Source organism: Cyprinus carpio, chromosome A21, assembly GCF_018340385.1.
Source record: "Cyprinus carpio isolate SPL01 chromosome A21, ASM1834038v1, whole genome shotgun sequence".
NCBI lineage: Eukaryota > Metazoa > Chordata > Actinopteri > Cypriniformes > Cyprinidae > Cyprinus > Cyprinus carpio.
In genome coordinates this window covers 6,489,395-6,513,141 of record NC_056592.1, presented here as the reverse complement: position 1 = coordinate 6,513,141, position 23,747 = coordinate 6,489,395, and the positions used below count along the sequence as shown (strand labels likewise).

At 37.3% G+C, this 23,747-nt stretch overlaps 1 protein-coding gene across 3 annotated transcripts in view; it reads right to left on the bottom strand.

Annotated features, from left to right (window-relative positions):
* Positions 1 to 23,747, bottom strand: part of LOC109054184 (protein hinderin-like) — a 24,983-nt gene extending 1,236 nt beyond the window's left edge. The window contains exons 1-10 of one of the 3 annotated variants that reach the window (XM_042778770.1): positions 23,609 to 23,747; positions 23,086 to 23,121; positions 22,718 to 22,950; positions 21,237 to 21,337; positions 20,987 to 21,102; positions 13,149 to 13,273; positions 10,261 to 10,793; positions 9,903 to 10,007; positions 8,790 to 8,908; positions 8,566 to 8,675 (exon numbers count right to left, since the gene is read on the bottom strand). In XM_042778770.1, coding sequence (XP_042634704.1) covers positions 8,566 to 8,675; positions 8,790 to 8,908; positions 9,903 to 10,007; positions 10,261 to 10,793; positions 13,149 to 13,273; positions 20,987 to 21,102; positions 21,237 to 21,337; positions 22,718 to 22,950; positions 23,086 to 23,121; positions 23,609 to 23,663 — 1,533 coding nt within the window. In that variant the 5' untranslated portion in view covers positions 23,664 to 23,747. The remainder of the gene's footprint in view (positions 1 to 8,565; positions 8,676 to 8,789; positions 8,909 to 9,902; positions 10,008 to 10,260; positions 10,794 to 13,148; positions 13,274 to 20,986; positions 21,103 to 21,236; positions 21,338 to 22,717; positions 22,951 to 23,085; positions 23,122 to 23,608) is intronic. The other 2 variants (XM_042778771.1, XM_042778772.1) reach the window with 2 other exon arrangements.

Sequence of the window (23,747 nt, the reverse complement as noted above, 5' to 3'; positions counted from 1 at the left end):
TAGACAACAGAGTTCACAGGCTTTGAAACATGTGGCCTTAGGGTGCATACAGTATGAAGATTCCTAGTTTGGAAGGAAAACTGAGCGCCGAGCAAGGAGATAAATAAATAAAAGAATAAATAAACAAAGATTAAGCTAATAAAGATTCAACCCCTCAGTCGAGGTGCTTAATAAATAATTCATCGAATACAGACGAGCACATTTCAGATATGAAACATGAATTCTTAAAGCACGCTCCACTGATGCTGCTAACATAATTCACTGCTCATTCTAAACAGCATTGATTTGCTTCCATGCAGCAGAGGGGATGAGTGGGTATTCATACAGAGATGTGTGTGTGTGTGTGTGTGTGTGTGTGTGTGTGTGTCTGAGGGATCTCAGCTCCTATGAGAGGCAGAAAATGGTGTCATCCACTGAGTGCCTCTGACATATGAAAGCAGTATTTGCTTCACAATCATGATAGCGGTGATTATCATGCAGGACGCTGAGACACATGCCATCCACTACTTCCTTCATGTCTGAGACTTTTTTGGGTCTGAAATCATCAAAGTATTGGCTACACCTCAAAATGTTTCCACAGAAAGGTAAATAGTAATTAAAGGTTGTCAATGTCAAACTTCCATACTTCTCAGGCAACACATTAGCTTTGTTCTAAGACAACATTCCACCTGAGATTGATTTGGAACAATTAATAGAGACAGCAACCCCTTATATAAGGATGAAATAGTTACTTTTAATCAAATTGACCTATTTGTTACGTACTTTTCAGCAATAAATGGAATATATGCACTTAAATCTCATATTGCCCATCATATAAAATATGACGTTTTCATTGACTGAAACTAGACTAAAATATTAGAATTTTGTCAACTAAAGCTGGACTAAGCAAAAAAAAAAAATAGTTCAACTAAATATGATAAAACCTAAAAAGGACATTTGACAGGTCTAAGACTAAATTAAAACTATTAAAAAATGTAAACTAAGGGACTATTTTCAGAAGAATATAGTGAATATAGAAATTACTTTTAAGGTGCAGTCATTTCTAAGAACTTTTACAGGCAAAAGAGTCAACTGTAAATAATTTAGAAATAAAGCAGTGAAGACAGAAGTCACTTTTAAACCAAGAATCTTTCTGTTTGTTTAAGGCAACAAATCCGCGTGACCAACTTGAACCTATTGCGAAATCAACGTAGGAAAATATTTTACCCTCACAAGAAATTACTGATCACCTACTGAAATAACTGGATTTTGCCAATGAAATTTACAACAGTAAATTTTGTCATTTTTGAGGCTTGCAACCCAAACACTTTTCATTGCAAAAAGGCAGCCAGAACAATCTTCCTGCAGATTTGAAACAACATGAAGATGAACAAATGATGACAAAATCTTCACTTTCAGGTGAACTATCCCTTTAAAATCTAAAATTATGCAAACTTCTCCCACCTTTCCACTGTCTATTTCTGTTGACCAGATGAGGACTGAGCGAACTGAAGAGCGAACTGCTGAATCTCTGCACAGGTAAAGATGAGTTTTGAAGCTGCCGGATTGACGAATGAGTGTTGAACACATGTTCACACAGCCAGCTCGGTGGGGTTCCTGAGCACCTGTTCTCCCTCATGCTGGGACTAATGAAGGTGCCCTAGCTCTGGAAGACATCCTGCATTGTTCCGCTGCCAAAGATCGGAAACCCCCGGTTCCCTGAGGATTACAGACCAGTTGATCTCACTTCACACATTGCGAGGACCTCTGAGAAGCTGGTCCTTAGATAGACCACCTGGACCCAGGACAGTCTGTTAAACACTGTTACGGTTCTGACCCTGGACTCTGGAGGCAGCAACCATTCACCATTAACAAACCTACATATGCTGTACTATACTGGCTGCTCTGCCTACTGGCATCAGACAAAAACAAGAGCTCTGGTCCAAACCCTAGAGAGCTGTCTTGCTGTCTACTGCCTGTATGAGAGGTTCTTCACAAGGGACTGATCTGAAACAACCAACATAGGCAGCAACTCCAAATACCATATCAAGTGCACAGGAGACTCAACTCACAATTGATTTCAATGCAGTGTTATTTTTGGTAATGTTCATATAATGTTAACTAATATTTTCAATCAGCTTTAATACTTTTAATATTTTCAGATTGCTTTTTAAGTTTGACTAATTTTGTTATGTGGTTTGTTGGGTTTATTAGTTTTTTTTATACAGGTCCTTCTCAAAAAATTAGCATATTGTGAAAAAGTTCATTATTTTCCATAATGTAATGATAAAAATTTAACTTTCATATATTTTAGATTCATTGCACACCAACTGAAATATTTCAGGTCTTTTATTGTTTTAATACTGATGATTTTGGCATACAGCTCATGAAAACCCAAAATCTCAAAAAATTAGCATATTTCATCCGACCAATAAAAGAAAAGTGTTTTTAATTAAAAAAAAAAAGTCAACCTTCAAATAATTATGTTCAGTTATGCACTCAATACTTTGTCGGGAATCCTTTTGCAGAAATGACTGCTTCAATGCGGCGTGGCATGGAGGCAATCAGCCTGTGGCACTGCTGAGGTGTTATGGAGGCCCAGGATGCTTCGATAGCGGCCTTAAGCTCATGCAGAGTGTTGGGTCTTGCGTCTCTCAACTTTCTCTTCACAATATCCCACAGATTCTCTATGGGGTTCAGGTCAGGAGAGTTGGCAGGCCAATTGAGCACAGTAATACCATGGTCAGTAAACCATTTACCAGTGGTTTTGGCACTGTGAGCAGGTGCCAGGTCATGCTGAAAAACGAAATCTTCATCTCCATAAAGCTTTTCAGCAGATGGAAGCATGAAGTGCTCCAAAATCTCCTGATAGCTAGCTGCATTGACCCTGCCCTTGATAAAACACAGTGGACCAACACCAGCAGCTGACATGGCACCCCAGACCATCACTGACTGTGGGTACTTGACACTGGACTTAAGGCATTTTGGCATTTCCTTCTCCCCAGTCTTCCTCCAGACTCTGGCACCTTGATTTCCGAATGACATGCAAAATTTGCTTTCATCCGAAAAAAAAAAGTACTTTGGACCACTGAGCAACAGTCCCAGTGCTGCTTCTCTGTAGCCCAGGTCAGGCGCTTCTGCCGCTGTTTCTGGTTCAAAAGCACACGCCTGTGCACGGTGGCTCTGGATGTTTCTACTCCAGACTCAGTCCACTGCTTCCGCAGGTCCCCCAAGGTCTGGAATCGGTCCTTCTCCACAATCTTCCTCAGGGTCCGGTCACCTCTTCTCGTTGTGCAGCGTTTTTTGCCACACTTTTTCCTTCCCACAGACTTCCCACTGAGGTGCCTTGATACAGCACTCTGGGAACAGCCTATTCGTTCAGAAATTTCTTTCTGTGTCTTACCCTCCTCTCGCTTGAGGGTGTCAATGATGGCCTTCTGGACAGCAGTCAGGTCGGCAGTCTTACCCATGATTGCGGTTTTGAGTAATGAACCAGGCTGGGAGTTTTTAAAAGCCTCAGGAATCTGTTGCAGGTGTTTAGAGTTAATTAGTTGATTCAGATGATTAGGTTAATAGCTCGTTTAGAGAACCTTTTCATGATATGCTAATTTTTTGAGATAGGAATTTTGGGTTTTCATGAGCTGTATGCCAAAATCATCAGTATTAAAACAATAAGAGACCTGAAATATTTCAGTTGGTGTGCAATGAATCTAAAATATATGAAAGTTTAATTTTTATCATTACATTATGGAAAATAATGAACTTTTTCACAATATGCTAATTTTTTGAGAAGGACCTGTATATCTATGTATATTTTTATATATATTTAGCTTTATTTTTATTTCAATTTTAGGTAATTTAGTATGTCAACATTTTATTTCAGTTAGTTGCCATTGTAGCATTTTTCTAATTTTCCTCCTCTTCTTTGTGGCCACCCTCAAGATACTTCCAGATGCAGCCCTAGTGAGAAGTAGCTACATTGCACATTTCCGATTCTTGAAACCCAACTTCATTTCAGAGACAGCATAAAACAGTAAATGTAGACTTCCACTCTTATACTGTTTTTGCACTGTTAACTTGTCAACTCATATTAAAGTAATACATACATAATCAGGTATGTCTCATTTCACTCCTACAATTTTACACTGAATATTTGAGTACTCACTTTTGGTGTGGCTGTTATTTCATATAAATGGAGTTTCCTTAATGAAATTACTTTGCAAAAAATATTATGTTACAAGAATTATGATCATAACTAACAGAGACAAACAACATTTGCACTTTATCTGTCAGGTATGTTTCATTTGCTAGCGATTACAGAGCCAGTTACAAGACTGTTTGAGAAAGAGACTTGCTCAGTGAATGTCAGTATGCAACTCCATGCAATAAAAAAACTGTTACAAATATTTCATGACATCAAAATAGATCAAGCTGCTTAATGTTCTTTTGCTTTTAAACCTAAAACTTGAATCCAGGCTTCATTTATATACAGGTTATATATATATATATATATATATATATATATATATATATATATATATATATATATATATATATATATATATATATATAAAAATGATAGTAATGTCCAATCCGGGAATCTCATTTTGGCAAATGACAATCGATTGCCATCCGACAATTCTTTTACACATTTGCATCGGAGGGAAAGAAAAAGAGAACGAGAGCTTAAACTGAGGGTGGATGGCTGATGGGGTGGGACTTTGGCAAGGCTCTCTCTCTTGAAATGTGAGAATTAGCATTTTTATTTGTTGATTTATTTAACGGACAGGCCTCTCAAACAGCCATCCATCAACGGACGACACTGCTGATATGAATAATGCATTTCTTACCGCCGGTCACAATCTATAACAAGAAAAGGGGTAGGTGTGTAGTTTGGGCGGGGGAGGGGGATGTTAGGGCGTCGGTAGGAGGAAATTGCCGGAGAGAATGCTAATGTGTTTGGCAGTCATATTTACCCAAATGCTTTCATTGCTTTTCACAAGGTCCACTGGTGAATGACCATGAGACATTAATATCACTTAAGAGGAGGTTTGCTAATCCCAAATGCTATCTGTTCATTCAACGGATCAGTAGGGGTTGGGAACAGAGTTCAAGATCCCTGAGACAGAAAAGTAGAGGTGAGCGGTACAATTGCAGTATTTAAGTCATTTAAGAACATTGAGGAGAACTAATAAAATATTTATCCATTTTAATACAGAAAATATTATCATAATATTAAATATATGATACATATAAAATGATTATTTAATATAGAATAAATAGTAAATGAAAGTGACTTCTAATCAGTGAAGCAGTCTTCACGGGAAGCAACTAGTTGCGATTCTCTTTTTGCAGAGTAGGCTGAAATTTTTGCTTGGTGGTGGATTTTTTTAAATCATACAAAAGTAAAGATTATACTAGAATCTCTACAGGTTAACTCATTTTGCAAACATGGGCATAAAAAACTCCAACTCACATCAATGAGAGCGAGGAAGAGTAAAATACAGAGAGAGGGTAAAAGAAAGAATCAGGTTCTACTTCAATAATTCCAAACAAAAGACAGTTTATCAGTTTCCAGACTCCAGTTATTTTACTGTTCTCATAAAAAATGTCTGTCACGCCTGAGAGCCCAAACAAATTTGTAGCCCAAACAGTAATATAAGAGTCCTAAAACGGCAAATGCCGAACAAAACTGTCAATTTTCTTCCAAATCAATAGTAAGCTGAAGACAGACACAAGCCATGAACAGGAACACTGACATTTCTCACTTCGCCTCTATCAAACCAGCCCTTAAAATTTTAATAAGATACACAATTAAAAAAAAAAAAAAGTTCCTCTTGTAAAGTGAAGAGTAGTTTACAAAAGATGGCCCAAGTCTGCACAGGTTAATTTAAAAAGGTGGAAGTAATTTGAAAGGAGGACGTGGTTTGATAAGTGTATTGTTTTGACGACTCTTGCAGAGGTTGTGGAGTTTTGTCAGTCTGACTGCATAATTCATCTACTTCTGTGACACTTACTCTCCTGAGCGAGACCAACTTGAGCATGATTTTTATATTTCTAAAGGAAATGTGAGGAGCTTCCCATGCAAAACACCATTACGATGGTAAGGCTTCTTTATATAATATACAGATTTGTATTTATTTATATTATTTATTTAAATGTTATTATTAAAAATACATATTTTAAATTAATTAATATATTCATATTAATTTTCTAAATGTTTTTTAGCACATTGTTAGTTGCTAAGGCGTTGCTATCTGGTTTCTAAGGTGTTCTAGAAGGATGCTGAACAGAGTCAAAAAAGCCCACCACAGAGTCTCTATGAACTCAATGTAAGTGTTCAAGACTTTATGCAAGTTTTATCACCTACCATGTAAAAAAACTTAAATTCAAAAGTCGCTAAGAAAAGTAATAACACACACCTCTCCTCAATCATTCAACTCCACAAACGGCGCTTGAGTTCACACACCCCAAGGACACTGGCAATCAAAGAAAACTACCCATCTCAGATTGAGTGAAATGTTACGATCTCTAGCAGACAGAAAATATCCATAATCATTTTCATTAACCTGAGCTTTTTTTCCAAGGGAATCTTTTTTCTTTTAAGCAAAATCATAGTAATAAAGCGCTTGTCTACTGATTTATTGTGGGCTTTTGGGTATTGGCTTGTTCCTCGAGAGCATGTCCCTGCGGCATCAGACCCCGGGCCAGACCTGAGGTTGTTCAGGAGACAGCCTGCCGGCATCCAACCTCTGGCTTCTTAAAAAAATTAAAAATAAATAAATAAAAATGTAAAATGACAAACTTCATTGATTTCCTCAAATCAGTTTTGGTTTTGAATAATGCAAAAGTACCTTCCAGATGGTGGGTAACAATAAAATATTTATCTTCCATCCATAAACTTTCCGTAGTGCTGATTGGCGTAAACATGGTCATCTCGTTAGAGTTCATGTTTGGTATCAGTGTGCGAGGGAGGTTTCCCATAATGCTTTACCAACCAAGCCAAATGTGTCCTTTTTAATCAAATTATGACTTGCGTGTCATATGTAAATGTCAACTTAATGTTCTATTCTCATCAATTATTTTTATTAACTTTTTTTATTTATAATTTTCCTACCATCTAAGCAATTTAACCTAGTTTAGAGACTTTCTAAGTAAATATGTGTAACTCAGTAAAATCTGTAACTAAAAATAATTTAATTGCCTTTATCGCGTATCTTTGATGTCAAAGCAGCTTGATGTCACAATGAAAGGAGAATCCAGAATGGCCACTTGAAATTCAACAGTTTGACTGTTCATTAAGAGAAACATCTCTGCCCTGGTCTTAGTTCACATTTAGCCCATCTCAACTTCCCTGGTACATATTATGCATACACAAGTATTCAATTCCCTGTCAGTTCTGACATTCTCTTGGTATGCCACCCACAAATTTCATAGCTGCACACAAAGCAGACTAATTTTCCAGCCCCTGTAAAAGTTCTGGCTCGGTAATGAAACGTCTGAGACAGAAAAGGAACATATTAATGCAAAATATTCACTATAACATATAACAGAGGTGGAAAAAAAGCAATTACTTCTGAAGTCAGTACATTTTCTCCAAAAAAAAAAAAAGAGAAGAAATACAGCTTACAAATGACTTACAAATAATCTGCATTTTTCAGAGATGACACGTTAAACGAGACATGCTCATGCTCTCACTGTGGGGTTGGGAGAGGGAAAAAAGACATGCGGTCACATTAATTACCTTTCTACGTTAAAAGAAAATGGCAATGAATTTCCTTCCCTATCCCAGAGTGTCTCTCACGCTAGCGGTCAGTGATTCATTCACTGCTTCACTCTTTCTCATTAAGCTGAGGGAGGCGCGTCCTCGGCCCGGGCTGGAAGACTCGGTTCAATTACACCTGCTGCTGGGCCCTGCTACACCAGCTAATGGGACTCAGCTTGGCTCCTGTCAGCCTCAGCACTGGCCGGCAAAAATCTTCATTTAACTAATCAAACAGGCCTCGTACTGTGTTCGGCCCAGAGTAGCTCCCTTTTTTTCTCTCTTCCTTCACTTCTCCCTTTTTCCCTGTTTTATTCAGATTCCCCCTTACATCACTGCTCCCACCCCTTTTCCTTTTTCACATTCATGCATTAAGAAAGCACTATCACAGAGGCAGGGATTCCAAGAACACAATTAATACACAGGCTTGACCCCTACTGCGCTGTTGAGACAAAATTGCTGTCATTTCCCTCTTTTCACTCATTCTTGAATTGAACTTGTTCAATTGTATTTACTTGTATGGGTCTTTTCATTGAGTTCCCTGAGAGTGGCTTCTCTCAAGCACCCAGCCATCTTTAAATTGCAACAGCAGCCTCTCTCCAAAAATTGGTAGTTGAGTGACTGAACTGTCAAGTGGCAAAATTAAATGTTTTGCTCATCTAAAAATACAGAAAGGGTGGGTAAAAACACATTGGTTGTGTTAGGCAGCTGGGCAGACACTAGAAAGGCTGGGATGACTTACATGCGTGTATGAAGAAACCCATCCATGGCAGTGGAAAAAAAGAGTGGACTGCAGACATCACCCTGAGGGACACTTTTACTCACCTGGAAGCCTGTGGAGTGCTGGGAAAGCCAAGACGTGGAAGAGCAGATGTCCGGAAGCTTTGTGGAACCACAGGAGAGGTGGCCATATCCTTCCTGGTAATGGAGATCTCTGCAGGGAGAAAATTAGAGATACTTGAAAGGATGTAATGCAAATTTCCAATTAAGGAGGTAACATAAAAGCAGAAAGGTATAACATATTTAGCATAATTTCTTGTGGACATACCTTGTGAAAGCTTGGGTGCAGGCTCCTCAATACTTGATGTGTATTGCTGTGACTGTACGTTACTTAACGGTTGTTCAACATTTTCTTGTAAAGTGTGTGACTCTCCTTTTATTTCGTCACTGAAAAAAAGATAGAGAGAGAATGGAGATATTGGTCTGCACTACTGTTTAAAAGTTTGGGATTGCTCATCAAGGCTACATTTATTTTATACAATAAAATTATTAAATATTTCCACAATTTAATATTTCCATCTTCGGAACACAATTTATGATATTTTGGATGAAAACCTGGAGGCTTGAGACAGTCCCATAGACTGCCAAGTAAACAACAGTGTCAAGGTCCATAAAAGGTATGAAAGTCGTCGTCAGAATACTCCATCTGCCATCAGACGTGCAATCTGGGTTATATGAAGCAACGGGAACACTTTTTGTAAGCGAAGAAAACAAAAATAACGACTTTATTCAATAATTCCTTTGTCAACGGTCTCCTCTGAGTCTCTCCATATCACTGTATGCTGTGTATGCTCTTCTGTATCAGCCGCACCACAAGGATGTGCTGTTTCTATGTGTATTTAGCTTTGATTTGAAATAAAACAGCAAAAAAGACGACTTTCATACCTTTTATGGACCTTGACACTGCTATTTACTTGGCAGTCTATGGGACAGTCTCAAGCCTCCAGGTTTTCATCCAAAATATCTTAAATTGTGTTCCGAAGACGAATGGAGCTTTTATGGGTTTGGAATGACATAGGTGTAAGTGATTAATGACAAAATTTTCATTCTGGGGTGGAGTATCCCTTTAAGTGTTGCATGATCCTTGAGAAATCATTTTAATATGCTGATTTGGTGCTCAAGAAACACAAGGCTGCTTAATATTTTTTTGATAACCATATATTTTTACATTTTTTCAGGATATTTTGATGAATAGAAAGTTCAAAAGAGCAGCATTTATTTTGAATAGAAATCTTTTGTAACATTATAAATGGATTTACTGTCAGTTTTAATCAATGACATGCACCCTTGCTAAATAAAAAATTTAAATAAAAAAATCATACTGCCGCTATATAACAAGTGCATTTTCTGCATTCACTGCAATTTTGAAAACAAGCTTTACCTGCGTGTCAACTGATCCATTACAAAACCTGACTGTGGACCCTCATTAAAACTGCTATCTCCATTTAGGGGTTTCTCTAAGTCTGTTGTGGTCGCTTGCTGAAGCCTTCAAAAGAGACAAATTAAAACAATGTTCATGGTTTAATTCAAGTTAGGGTGCATCAACAGTGTGTGTCGCAAAATGTCGATTACTACTGAACATTGCTGGACATATCCCCTGTTGTAAGAGTACACTGAACTGGAAACACTTTCTAGGTGCATAAACTTCTGTTAGTCTTACTACTTTAACTAAACCATGCATTTAAAAAACTCACTAATGCTAATATTATTTAAACAAATGGTTTGTGCTAGGCTCTTACTTGCTGTACTGAAGGTATGACTGGCGGAGCTGCTGGTTCTGGAGCAAAAGTTTCTCTTCCTGTTGAGCCAACCGAGCTTGAATTATCTCCCTCTCAATCTCCAGCTGTTTCTTCTGCAGCAGCAGACATTGTTGTTTCTCCTCCCAGTTGTCCCGACCAGGTGGTGATGCTCGACCAGTTCGATTAGCACCACACACGCTGTCATTATCCATTATGTGGCACTGATGAGAGCACTTGGGTTCAGAGATGCCACTCAGCCTCAGGGCATCATAGGCTGAGGGCTCCCTGTTAGAGAAGCTGGGATCACTACGTCCACCTTCAGAATTGTGATTGGTGTGCCGGTCATGGATTTCGCAGTTCTGGACGCTGCTGGAGGGTGCACAGATTGGTCCCGTTGAGAAAGAATGAGCATACTCAACTGACCCGCCTCTCTCAGTTTTGCTTCCTGATGAAGGGAGGTCCAAGTAAGATCCATCTAAAGCAATTCCTCTTCCACCCCAAGACCTCCTGGGCGCCCCCTCACTGCAAGGAATCTGTGTGACAGGGCAGAGGTACAGAAAGTATACACATTACCTCTGACCATTTAATAATGTGACCACAAAGGCAGGTTTTACTCAAGGGAGTCAGAGTGGTGGGCTCATCCCAATAGGACACAACAACCCAAGGTCAATCCCCAAAGAGATAAACACTCAGGACAAAGGAGAATTGTCCGCCTCTAAGGGTACAGACATGGGCCGCTGACTAATTCAAGAAGAGGTCATGGAGCATGTAAACATACATTACTCACAGCCAAGGTTTCAGAGAGGACAAGCTCATTTCCCTTATACAAGCTTAAGATGGAGGGTGCACAGTCTAAACTCAAACAACGCATGAGTTTTTTTTTAGTGTCGGTAAGTGAGTTTTCTAGTTTTGTTTTAGCTTTAATATTTTTAGTGACAGTGCTTTGAAGGGAATGAATTTACAGATGGAACTTCTCTGAGAGGGTTTTAGTGTGCTGACAGGTTAACAGCTATAGATACTAAAGTGTCAGCATGCCAAAACCCCTCTCTGTGAGGCTGCTTCTCTAAATCCATCCCTGTTAAAAGCATCACTACTAGAGCTATCACAACAGCGCTTCTGTAACAAATTCACCTTCAACACATTTTAAGGCAAATACTGTTGGACTTCAAATCACTTGCTGTGAGCAACGAACCGTTATTATGAAAAATCCAGAGATCTATGATAGTTTTGAGCAATAAAAGAAGGCAGATATTTAGGCTTTATATTTGTTAAATATCTGATCGTTACTCTGTTCAGACAGGATGGGTCACTGGTTGGCATGAAAAATTTGCATGACAGATCTGTGAGTGGTCATGAGTCTGCAGGTTGATCGGTTGATTAATAAATAAAAATCTGACAAAATAGACAACTGGTGGTTTCCCCCAGATTTGGAGTGTTTGTTATTCAGACTATATATATATATATATATATATATATAAACACAATTATATTTTTTTTGGTGATTTTGAGTTATTATTCATATTTAATCACATCCAAAATAAAAGTTTTGTTTACATAATATATGTGTGCATACTGTGTATATTTATTATGTATATATAAATACACACACATGCATGTATATATTTAAGAAGAATATGTTATGTTTATATATTAAATATATTTATATATAATATAAAATATAAGAATATAAATATATAAATGTATATACATGTAAATATTTTCAAAATATATAATTTATGTGTGTGTATTTATATATACATAATAAATATACCCTGTACACATACATATATTATGTAAACAAAACTTTTATTTTGGATGTGATTAATCGTGATTAATCATTTGACAGCCCTAATTTATATATATATAAAGAAATTCATACATTTATGTATTTTCCTTAGAGAAAATTGAGAATTGGTACAAACAGTTCAGTTGCAAAAATTATTCCATTATATGTGTAAAGATATCCACCTTTTTCCTGAGTAATGATGAGCGCCGCAATTATCTATTCTAACTTCTGTTTGGATGCTGTCATGTTCCGGCCTCCAAGTTAAAATGGGGTAAAAATATCAACTGAAATAATTCAACTGAAACTTTTTCAATTTAACTAAAGATAAAAATGTGTGCAGGGTTAATGTGTGCTGCTGTTGGCTGACTCCTTAAACTATGACAGGTGAGTTACTGCAAAAAGACTGTCATTGTGACACTGTGAAGTGCTGAAACTATGGCATGCATGTGCTTTTTAAAACCATTTTCCTAGATTTAACATTATATTACCAGCTCGGTAAATACCTTAACACCAGAGACTGGAAATGTAATGACTCGGGTGGGGCTTCCGCATTCAGGAAAAAGGTGGATATGTTTAAAAAAAAAAAAAAAGTTCTGCCAGACCAATAAATTCATCTGATGTCCTAACAACTTGAGATAAATAAAATTAAACTGCGGCCTTCATTTATCATTTTCAAATAATTCTCTTTCACTTCTAAATGTCATATTACAGTCATAAAATGAGTTATGAATGACATTTCATGTTTCGTGCAACCTTGGCGGTCTCACCAAGACAGAGGGACAAATACAAAAAAAAAAAAAAAAAAAAAAAATAGCTGGGAAAATGACATAAGGGTAATCTAATTTAGGGAATTACTGGTAAAATTCCAACAACCTGCAGTGAGTTACCATTATATATGTTCAAGGTCAATATTACACACATATCTGCAGTTTATATGTGTGTGTATTTACAATACATATATATATATATATATATATATATCTCATGGTCTATTACTACCGGTAAAAATGTAAAACTAATGTTTAATGTTCAGTTTAAGCCATTTCTCGCCTCTCTTTATCGCTCTCTCCCACACACAGGCACGTTCTCTTTTAGTACTCACCTTGCTGTGGGAGCAGGACTGATTGAGCAGGGTGATAGACTTGTTGAGTTTCTCTTGCTGTTGGGAGAGGTACTGCTGATAGAGTCCCAGCAGCTCCTGACACTCTCGGTACTGCTGCTGCAGGCCTGTGCCGTGGGTCAAGGGTCAACATGCACTGAATAACTCTGCCGCTTTTCCCACTTACGACTAAAACTCTCTGCCCTCACAAGCCAGACATTGTAATCCATTTCCCCCACTGTAGTGTTGCCAACCTAATGCTGAGTAGGCAGGAGACTTTATACAGAAGGTAAAAATGAAAGAACCTCCCTCAGAGCAGTGCCCCAAAGGTAACCAGTAGCAGTAAAAGCAAGCTGAAGTTAAATACTCAGATGTTTTTTGAAATGTCCGAGTTTGATGTTATCAAGCTTGAGAGGCAAAATCAGTAATATTTCAAGATGCTTTCTTGGTCTTTATTACACGGCTCTGTGGAATACTTGATTCTGATTGGTCAGTCGTGACATTCCGAGGTATGTTATCCTCTCGATGACAACCGGTAAAAGCTAATAATACAGGCTCATCCGGGTAACAGCAGTCAGCGCTGTACTCTTGCTTTAACTATTTTTTCTTGGTGGAAGCTTTGCATATGTTTAGCTAATAAAATATAAAAACTCAATTTAAAATGGTGTACAATTATTTTATTATGTCACCCTGGTATCGCGGACTCGCTCTCGTTTCATACAAACGCAGCTGCTGCCATTTTGCTACAATTGTTTTGTACGCTGTAATGGATTATAAGAGAACTAACAAACTGGTAAGGTTTTAAAACATTTTCTTCTTAATTCTTTTATTGCCTTAATTATTTTTGTGGTGAAATGTTGTGTAATAAGAGGTTTGACTGCACCGTTTCCCTTAAATGTACGTCTAGCTTGAATTTGCCGCTTGATCGCAACTGCTGTCTTCACAGAAGCTTTGCGTTCAAATATTTCAACTCAAATCAATTTTTTTTTCTAATTATTTACTTATGTGGCAAGTAGCTGTGTAATAAGTGGATAATGTACATCCAGCCGGTTTTCATCTCAGAAAAAAACCCTTCAGGCTGCTACAAGACCCCTCCGCTTGCGTTGGGGTCCTGATCACCCTGTCTGGGTTTATTCTGAGATAACAAATGGCTGGAAGTACATTATTCCTTACATATCAGTGGTTAAAAGATTTCTGTGGTCTGTGAGTTGACTGGGTGCTTAAAAATATAAATAAAATAAATAACTCAAAAGATTTCCAAGTGGTCAGTGAGTCAACTTAGTGATTAAACAAACTGAGTGACTAAAAAAAATAAATGAATGAAATTTAAATATAAAAGGTCATTTTTACAGTTAAAACCGCATGTTCTGAGAAAGCTGGTGGTTTCCCTAAGATTTGGGGTGTTATTCAGATGGCTAGGCAAATTTGTTTGGACACAATTCATTTATATTTTTTTTGAGACAATGCCAAAAAATCTGAAATGGCATCATGCAGTTTTGGTGAGAAAAAAAAAAGCGGTTCAAATTAAAATAAAATAATTGACAAAAAGTACCAACCCTGAATATGGTATAAAACCACAGTAATTCATGTAGTGCTTAAAAATGCAGGTTATCATTTAGAAAAAGCTGGTGAATTTTCTAAGATTGTTGTTTTTTTAAACATCCTAAACTAAACATTTTAATTTAAAAAAATTTAATTTTAATAATAACATAGGGTATAACAGGAAAAGCTACAAAGAACTGGCAGTAAAAAAATCTCCCAAAGAGAGCTCGGTTGCCCAGTGTCCTTATAAAACAAAGAGGAGGAGACCGGCTTTTCTGGCTCCTGACATTTCAGTCTCTGGCTGGATCCCAGCTGCCAATACCTGGAGACATGTTTGTGACTTTCTGAAAAAGTGCACAGACAGAGAATGAAAGTGAGAAGAAACAGCAGCACCACTGAGAAAAGACAGAAGCGTTTCTTCAGGCGAGGGCTTCACACTCTCCTCCATCTGGGTCTGGCTGGGCAGGGGTGGGCAGGATGCCAGGCTATGAGACAGAGAGAGCTGGCACACATGCAGCATTGGGCAGAACTCAACTGATCTGGAGCAGAACCACAGCCACGGTGACTGCGCCGACTAATGAAAGCAAGACGTACGCTTGCTTACTCTCACAGGCTCTGTAGATCTGATAGATCTAATTTTCCAGTGTGGAAAGCAATAATGGAAAGCAACTTTTTTTTGGTCTTTCTTATTAATAATCAGCCTGGCTGTAGAGCACAAGCGCTCAGAAATCATCACAATACCTCAAGGCCCAGGAACTTGAGAGGGGCAAACCGACTGAAAGTTAGAACGTTACAGAGATTATTTATAGTCCTCATATCTCTGTTATTACAATGTCAATACGCACTAAATTCAGCCTCTGCTCAACAGCCTCTCAATCCAATACTCATAAGATAAGCGTGGTAAATCTTACCTTAAAACAAAGGCTAGTATTAAAATCTCCAGAAGACTGCACAATAAAAAAAGAAAATGGAACTTCACAAATACAAAATTAACCCACAAGAGACCATGCACTAGCGAGTCTTAACATAGTAAAAGGGGGGTGTCAATGTGAAGCTGTATAATACCAGTGGCTTATTGGTTTAAAGGGGTCATATGAAGCGATTTCAATTTTTCCTTTTTTTCTTTGGAGTGTTACAAGCTCTTGGTGAATAAAGAAGATCTGTAAAGTTGCAAAGACTAAAGTCTCAAATCCAAAGAGATATTCTTTATAAAAGATAAGACTCGTCCACGCCCCTCTGAAACAGCTCGTTTTAACACGCCCCCACATCTCTACATCACTATGTGGAAAGACTTGCATAACGCCACCCAAATGTTCATGCAAAGAAAGAATGCATACCTTTTATTCTCATTGTAGTATTGTTGTTGTTGCCACCACCATGTCGTATAGACGCTATGTGTTTCACTGTGAAAGTCAAACTACTTTGTTTGGCCTTCCGAAAGAGGACGATATCCGCTTCGCCATGCCTGGAGCTGATCCGTGCTGGTCGCTGAGGAAATACATCGACTTTGCACTGTGGATTGCCGGATCGGCTTTCACCGTGGACAAAGCAGAGTCCAGCCCGGGGTCATCTCATGTGCTTGCTGCAAGACCAAGGTATGCTCCTTCGTAGAATCCACGTGCTGCGCCGTTCTCAAGCCGGCCTCCGCTCACTCTAGGCCTCCGCTCACTCTAGGCCGCGGCTCACTCTAGGCCTACGGCCTCCGCTCATTCAGGGTGTGTGACGCTTTTTTGTTGAGAAAGCGAAACTACTTTTTTTGGCCTTCCAAATGAGGACACGATTAGAAATCATGTTTATATCACGTTTATAATGGGATTTATGTTTATGTCTCGTCGATCCAGCCGGACAGGGCATCACAATATGTTAAGGGGCGTAACATTTCCATCACACGCTTGAGGCATTCGGCCAATCACAACGCACTGGATAGCTAGCCAATCAGAGCACACCTCACTTTTCAAAGCGATGAGCCTTGTAAAAATCTACGCATTTCAGAAGGCGGGGCATAGAGGAGAAACAATAATGTACAGTATGTGGAAAATAATTTTTTTTTTTTTTACCTTAAACTGCATAAAGTATTTTGATTATAATGTGTTAAAATATTTATGTTATTTTTAGAATAATGTTTTGAAATATTTAAGAAAGAACCAGGACACTAATGTACAATAAATAATTTAAGTAATATAGTATTTGTATTTATAGTATTTATAATAATCTCTTCACAGTTGCCAAGCAATATGGTACATTAATGGAACAGTTTACTTTAATGACTTACTTTCAACATATACTCACCCATGTTATTTCAGACCTACATGACTTTTTCTTTGCAGAACACCTTTTTTGTCCATACAATGAAAGTTAATGGGGTCCAGTGTTGTTTTGAAATATACTCTTTTGCGTTCTACAGAAGAAAGTCATATGGGTCATAGAAGCTCTTCAGTTTGTTTTGTTGCATGTTATTGCTTTGCATCTTAAATTTGGTAACATTTTGCATAACATTTTAAATTATATACTACTTTCCGTATTTAAACATACATGTGAATTTGTGATATAAAAAATTTGATTGACTGATACCAGTGATTCAGTGCTGTGAGTTTGAATGAGAAGCAAGTCTGTAATTAAAATTACTGTAGCTATACAATTACTACAAATTACTAACTCTGTGTTAATGTTCAGTTTCAGATTATTGAAGTATTAAATATACCCGACTATAAAAACTAAGTTAAGAGCCAAGAGTGTGATTGGTTCTAATATCCCCCAATTACCGGTTTCATATGGTAATTAGAAATGCAATATAAAGGCCTCTGGGGAATAAAATTAGCAAATTCCATCTGCTTTTGTTTTACCCCAATATTAGTTACTGAAGCAGAATAAAGTTGATTCTGGACTCAAAACATTACAAATACTCTACCAATCAAATGATTGGGTTCAGTAAGATTTTTGTTTGTGTGTTTGTTTGTTTGTTTTGAAAGAGCTTTATACTTTTGTTCAACAAGGATGCATTCATTTGATCAAAAGTAAAGTCATTTATCATTTTAATTTCAAATAAACACTGTTCTTTGGAACATTCAAAAATATCATGGTTTCACCAAAAAATACTAAGCAGCACAACTGTTTTCAACATAGATATTAAAAAATGTTTTAGCAGCAAATGAGCATATTAGAATGATTTCTGAAGGATAATGTGACACTGAAGACTGGAGTAATGATGATGAAAAGTCAGCTTTTTCCATCACAGGAATAAATTACATTTCTTTTATAACTGTTTTTAATGCATTTTTATCAAATAAATGCAGTCTTGGTGAGCATAAGAGACTTCTTTCAAAAACATTTAAAAAAAATCTTACAACTTCAAACTTTTTAAAAGGTAGTGTAACTCCACATAAGGTCAGGTCATTGTTCTAGATGGTCAGATCACAAAAAGTAAGAGTTCAACGACTCAAATTGACGCTTAAGTCTTTGTTAAGGATGTAGGTGGAAATATCTAACCTAAATTCACAGGGTTTATTGTTGTAGCTCATTCAAGATCATTGACTGTCTAAAATTAAATGATTAAAGGGGATATCAAATACTGAAGTGCCAACAAACACAGCTGGATGTCAAACCACTGTGTAATAGCAGGTATGAAATGAGTAACTGTCCAACAAGAACTCTTACCATAAATAGGCCTCTCATTTGTAAAGAGAACAGAGAGCCCGTCTCGTAGATAGAGCGCATCGCACACAGGCATCTACCTCGCAGCCGACGAGAGGCTTCTGATACTCTGATAGACAGGTTGGGCGTAAACACACATATTAATACATTAACAGAAGGGAGTGCGGGAATGCTCAGCGCCTGGTAATCTGGAGCGACTGGAGCGGGACTGATAAGATTCTCTCCCGCTTCCTGCAGCGCAGGCACCTCTGTTGGCTGCCGTCCAATCAGAGCTCAGACACGGTGTGTCTCCACCCCCTGTCCAAAAATACACAAAATCAGAGTTTGCATTCGATATTTCAGACAGCCGCTGTCAACATGATTCACTCCCCTGTCAGCTGGCGCAGAAATAAAATAATGAAATCCACCTCGAGGTAGAACAAAATTGCGCAGAGGAGAATATTTTACGGGGCTACTCGGCCGGATGGTCTGCGTGTGTAGGTTGAGATGTAAATCGATATGAGGACAGTTCACACAACGCACGCTTCGATTTAAATAACTCACCAAGCCACTGATGATTTGATTATTTATATCGTGAGACTTCATTTGCTGTGAGCATGTGGTTTATTACTTTCAATTATTAGTGTGTCTACAAAACTAACTGGTCATAAACAATATGCGAGCAGTGTGTTTATAATTAAGTGGCATTTCTGTGAGAGTTTAAACCCCACCTAAGCTCATCCCACCAGGATGCATGGATTCGGAAATATTCAAACAAATTATTACAAAAGGACTTGTGCTGCTCTGATCCATCTGCAAAATTCGGAAAAGCGATCATGCAAACTTCAATAACATTAATGATACTGATAAATGCATTCAACTTCTCCTTTGTGTCTTCCATGCGTCTTGATGTAAATTCCTTGTGAAGAACAAAGATTGTGAGTTTCTCTGTAATAGAATCTACAGCTCAGAGACGTGGTGTAGAATGCCAAAGACAGGCTTGAGAAAATTCTAATTTCATTCCGTACACGAGCTTCAAATTCTTCCTACCCACGGAATGTAACTTATAATTTTTCCCCGAGATATTTCCTCTTGATAATCGCAATCCTGGCAGATGAGATGGAGGCGATGCATGCAATTATTCTACACAGACCCTCAAAACTCAGTTTGTCTTTTTCTGTCCCCCTTAACCTTTAAGTACAGCTCCGTGGGCCAGCATCTGTCTGATACCTTTAGAGACCGTCCTGTCTCCGCAGGGGGCTTTCACAGAGTTTGTCTTGCACTACAATCTCTTTTTAATGGAGTTTTGAATTTTAGTGGAAATGCCAGGCCGTGGAGCCAAAGTGCATTTAATTGAGTTGAGCCCGCCTAATTTCTGAGCTCGCCTGCCAAATCTGCAATTTAGCAGCCTGCGATTGCTCTTCGTATTTCACAGTGTTGGCAAAACTGATGGTTAGCTATGTCTTTTGACCAGAGCAAGATCACCAAAGCTGGCAGAACCGCAAGGAAAAAAGGGAGCATCCGAACTGTGTGAAGTTTGTGATGTGCCAGCCGGATGACAGGTTGGCATGAGAAGTAACCCACGCCGATCCCAGTGGTCATGTGATTGGTGCCAGCTCTTTCAATTTCAAATGAAAATTAAAAGCAGTTCAACACAAACCAAGGATGGGACTGATCCCTGAGCTCAAAAACTGGCATCTAAAAGAGTAAATATTAAACGTATCACAGTGTGAATGCTCTTTGTCATTTGTCTGTTTCACAAATTTCACACAATCTTGCTGCAAATAAAGCCTATTTCATCTTCAATGAAAAGATTCAATATTAGTGTCATCCAATATGACACATAATGCCAAAGAAAGTGAATCCTCGCCCCTTCAAGTGCAAGTGTAATTCAAAAAGCATCTCAATGACATCCTGTGGTTATATTGCTCCTACAACAGTCACGACTAGGCTGAACACAGATCCAATGCTTAGACAACACTGCCCCCATCAGCAAAGTGGTTTTATTTGTAATTGTACAGTCACGACTAGGCTGAACACAGATCCAATGCTTAGACAACACTGCATTTATAACTTTTAAACTTTCTATTCATCAAAACATCCTGAAAAAAAAACATTCACAAAAATATTAAGCAGCACAGTATAATAATGTAAGTATGATTTTTGAAGGATCATGTGATTGGAGTATTGGCTCCTGAAAATTCAGCTTTGCTATCAAATGAATAAATTACATTTAAAAAAATATTCAAATAGAAAATGGTTATTTTATATTCTAATAATGTTCCACAATATTACTGTTTTACTGTATTTTTAATCAAATAAATGCAGCCTTGGTGAGCATAAGAGGCTTCTTTCAAAATATTATAGAAACCAAACTTTTAAACAGTAATGCATTAATTAAACAATTTGAATGTGTATGTGTATGTGTATTTCAATGAATATGTTATGTATGATTCTGACATCTCCAGGAAGGATAACAGCTAATATATGTTTAATATAAATAATTACTGCCATTAACATAAAAAAAATTGGGGGGTGGGGGTTCCCACTAACTTTCACAAAGTGTTTGCCATTAAAATGTAATCAATGTTAATTTGGTGCAATTGATGGCATCATTTAAACTCAACCAGAACATTCTTACTGCTTCCTTGATTGTCTTAAAAGGATACTTTCTCTCTCTTGTATGATGAGTTGGTTTTTTTGCTCTAGATGTTGGATTTTTTTCTCAAACGTCTCCTGTTCATCCCTGAGTTTCTGCACAGATTCCTCTTTTTCTTCACTGACTCTGAAAAGAAACACAGACAAAACAGATCAGATACACTGATTCACTATGCACAGAAAATCACATTGGCTTGAAGGCTCCTGTAATCATTCATTCAGTCTAAAAAGTATCAGATAACTATAATGAGAGGACTTTACCTGGCCAGCTCCTGGATGAGATTTGCAATTCGACGCTTGTCCTCTGGGCAGAGATCCTTCAATGATGGCTTACTTCTGGCTAGAGCAGTGCTGAAGAGAGGCTTCAGTCCAGAACAGACACTTTTAAATTTTATTTCCACACATCTATAGAACACAAATTTCTGAAGATTTTATGTACAAATCAAATGAGCACACCTGGTTAGATTCTTAGTACATCCTAAAAAATAACCTTGTGAATTTATGACTGCCAAAGAGAATTAGATTTGCATTTCCTGAAGGAAATATTAGTTCATGTAAGGTGACGCTTGATAAAGACAAAATTCATTTGTAGAGTATATGTAAAACAACACATTGTGGAAATTGATTTGTTGACCAATGTTTTATTGAAGCTCTGAATTATTAAGCTGGTTTCAGTTTCACAATACCCTGATTGGATGTATTTCTTAAGGGGACGTTCACAAAAACATGGGTGTCAAGATGGGTTTTTAAAACCTGAACTTTTAACCTGACATGTCATTCTAAAGAAATGCAATACTCATGGCACAAAACACACACACAAAAAAAGCAAAAATAAATAAATAAATAAAAGATTAGATTCCCAAATATTACTATGTACAAAAGAAAATCTAAATAAAAGCAAACTAAAACCATTCTAATTAAATCCACCTTCACTGAAATTATGAGAAAAAAAATCTGAAGATAATCATTGTGATGAATAATATATTCATAATATAGTACCAGTCACACTTCCATGTTTCTAAGGAGCTCAAAAAACTTTTGATCTAAGCCTGACAGATACAAAATGTAGACAAATATAGCAAATATAATATGAATTAAATTCCTAAATTTATTTTAATTTGCTATTTTCATGTGGATGCTGGAGTGGATATTAAAGAAAAATCAATCAGCAAGTGTCCAACATACATTCAATTATAGGTCACATAAAAGATATTTCTGAATTTATTAAACATATTTTGGTCACTACATCATTTTCATACTTCCATTTGGCATAATAGTTTCACAATGTTGATAAATGTATTATTTAACATGTGGAAATTAGCAATAATAAAGAATGAACTTTTTGATTTTGTTTTTTTTTAATTGTTTGGGTTTGATTTATTTAAGGAAAAAAGGTTGAAATTAATCAGGGGTATAAAAAAAACGGTGACAAAGATGCAACCACTGTAGAGAGGAAGATTTTTTTTTTAAATGTCAGCTTTAAAATGTGGATTTTCATTCCATTTAGCATGAGGATTTAAAAAGTATCTCTCTCTACTTCAGCTGTCAGGCCACATTCACACTGTTGTTTTTATGGAACCCATTCAATATGACCATAGAATAATGATGCTGATAAAATAAAATTTATAGTAATAATTACAAAATAAAATATAATCAGCAAATGGCACCAAGTTTGCACCCCTGCAGACAACTGAGGCACTTCGACTCACATATACTGTAAATAATTATTTTTCAATGCTCACCTGAGCTGAAGGGAGAGGAGGCAGATCTGGTTCTGGTGCAGGTGTAGTGATCTTGGGTTTGGCTTCAACAGAAGGCCGCTTCTGATCTGAAGCTTTACCCACCACCATCTCAGCACTTTGCATTGCCAAATGCAATCCTGTTTTTTTCCTACTTTTATCCATAGCTCTCATTTTTATCTTTCCCTCTGTATTATTTGCAGACCCAGCCTTCAGACTGGCATTCTTGCTCATCCCTAAGAGAGGATCATGGGAGTGACAGTTTTCAAATGTCAAACATGAGCTGTCAGAATGATGAACAAGTAATGATATTCAAGTATCTGACAGCAATCAGTCCAAAACATTAAAACTGACATAAATCCAAGTCTCACCTGAAACAAAAACCATGGGCTGCTCTTCATCTGATTCTATGCCAAGTCAAAGAAAACACAGCAGAAACAACATGCCTATCAGCTAACAGTCTAAAAATATTACAGAGAATAAGCCTGCAGCATTAATACTGTAACTGTTAGTACTCCAATCGTTTTATGTGGTACAATGCAGTTATGTGATACTGCTGTAATGTATTTGTATGTATTTTACTCTAGTACTGAAGCAGTATATTGTACTACATTTCAGAGATGTATACTTGTACATTGCAAAGCGGTTACAATTCACTACAGTCTATGTTGTTGTTGTTTTTTCTAATAATATAAATGAAATTCAGTACAGTAAATGTACAGTCACGACAGCTGCAGCTTTATGTAACGTTAAAGTTCGGTTAAGCTGACAATGAAAATCCGCTAATAAGCTATTAGCCTCCCTTCTTTCATAAGCACTTGATTGCTAAATTATAATAATATAACTAATTTAAACAGACTTATAGAAAAAAGAATACGAAAAAAGTAAGGATACTGTCATGAATCCAGTAAAATCCATCACCATTTGCGCCCTCAGCAACAGACGCCATACTGAAACAACCGCCACTTGCCGATTACGCGCAGGAGCTCCTCCTCTTTTTCATCTCTGGTTAGTGTGATTGGATAACATTCAC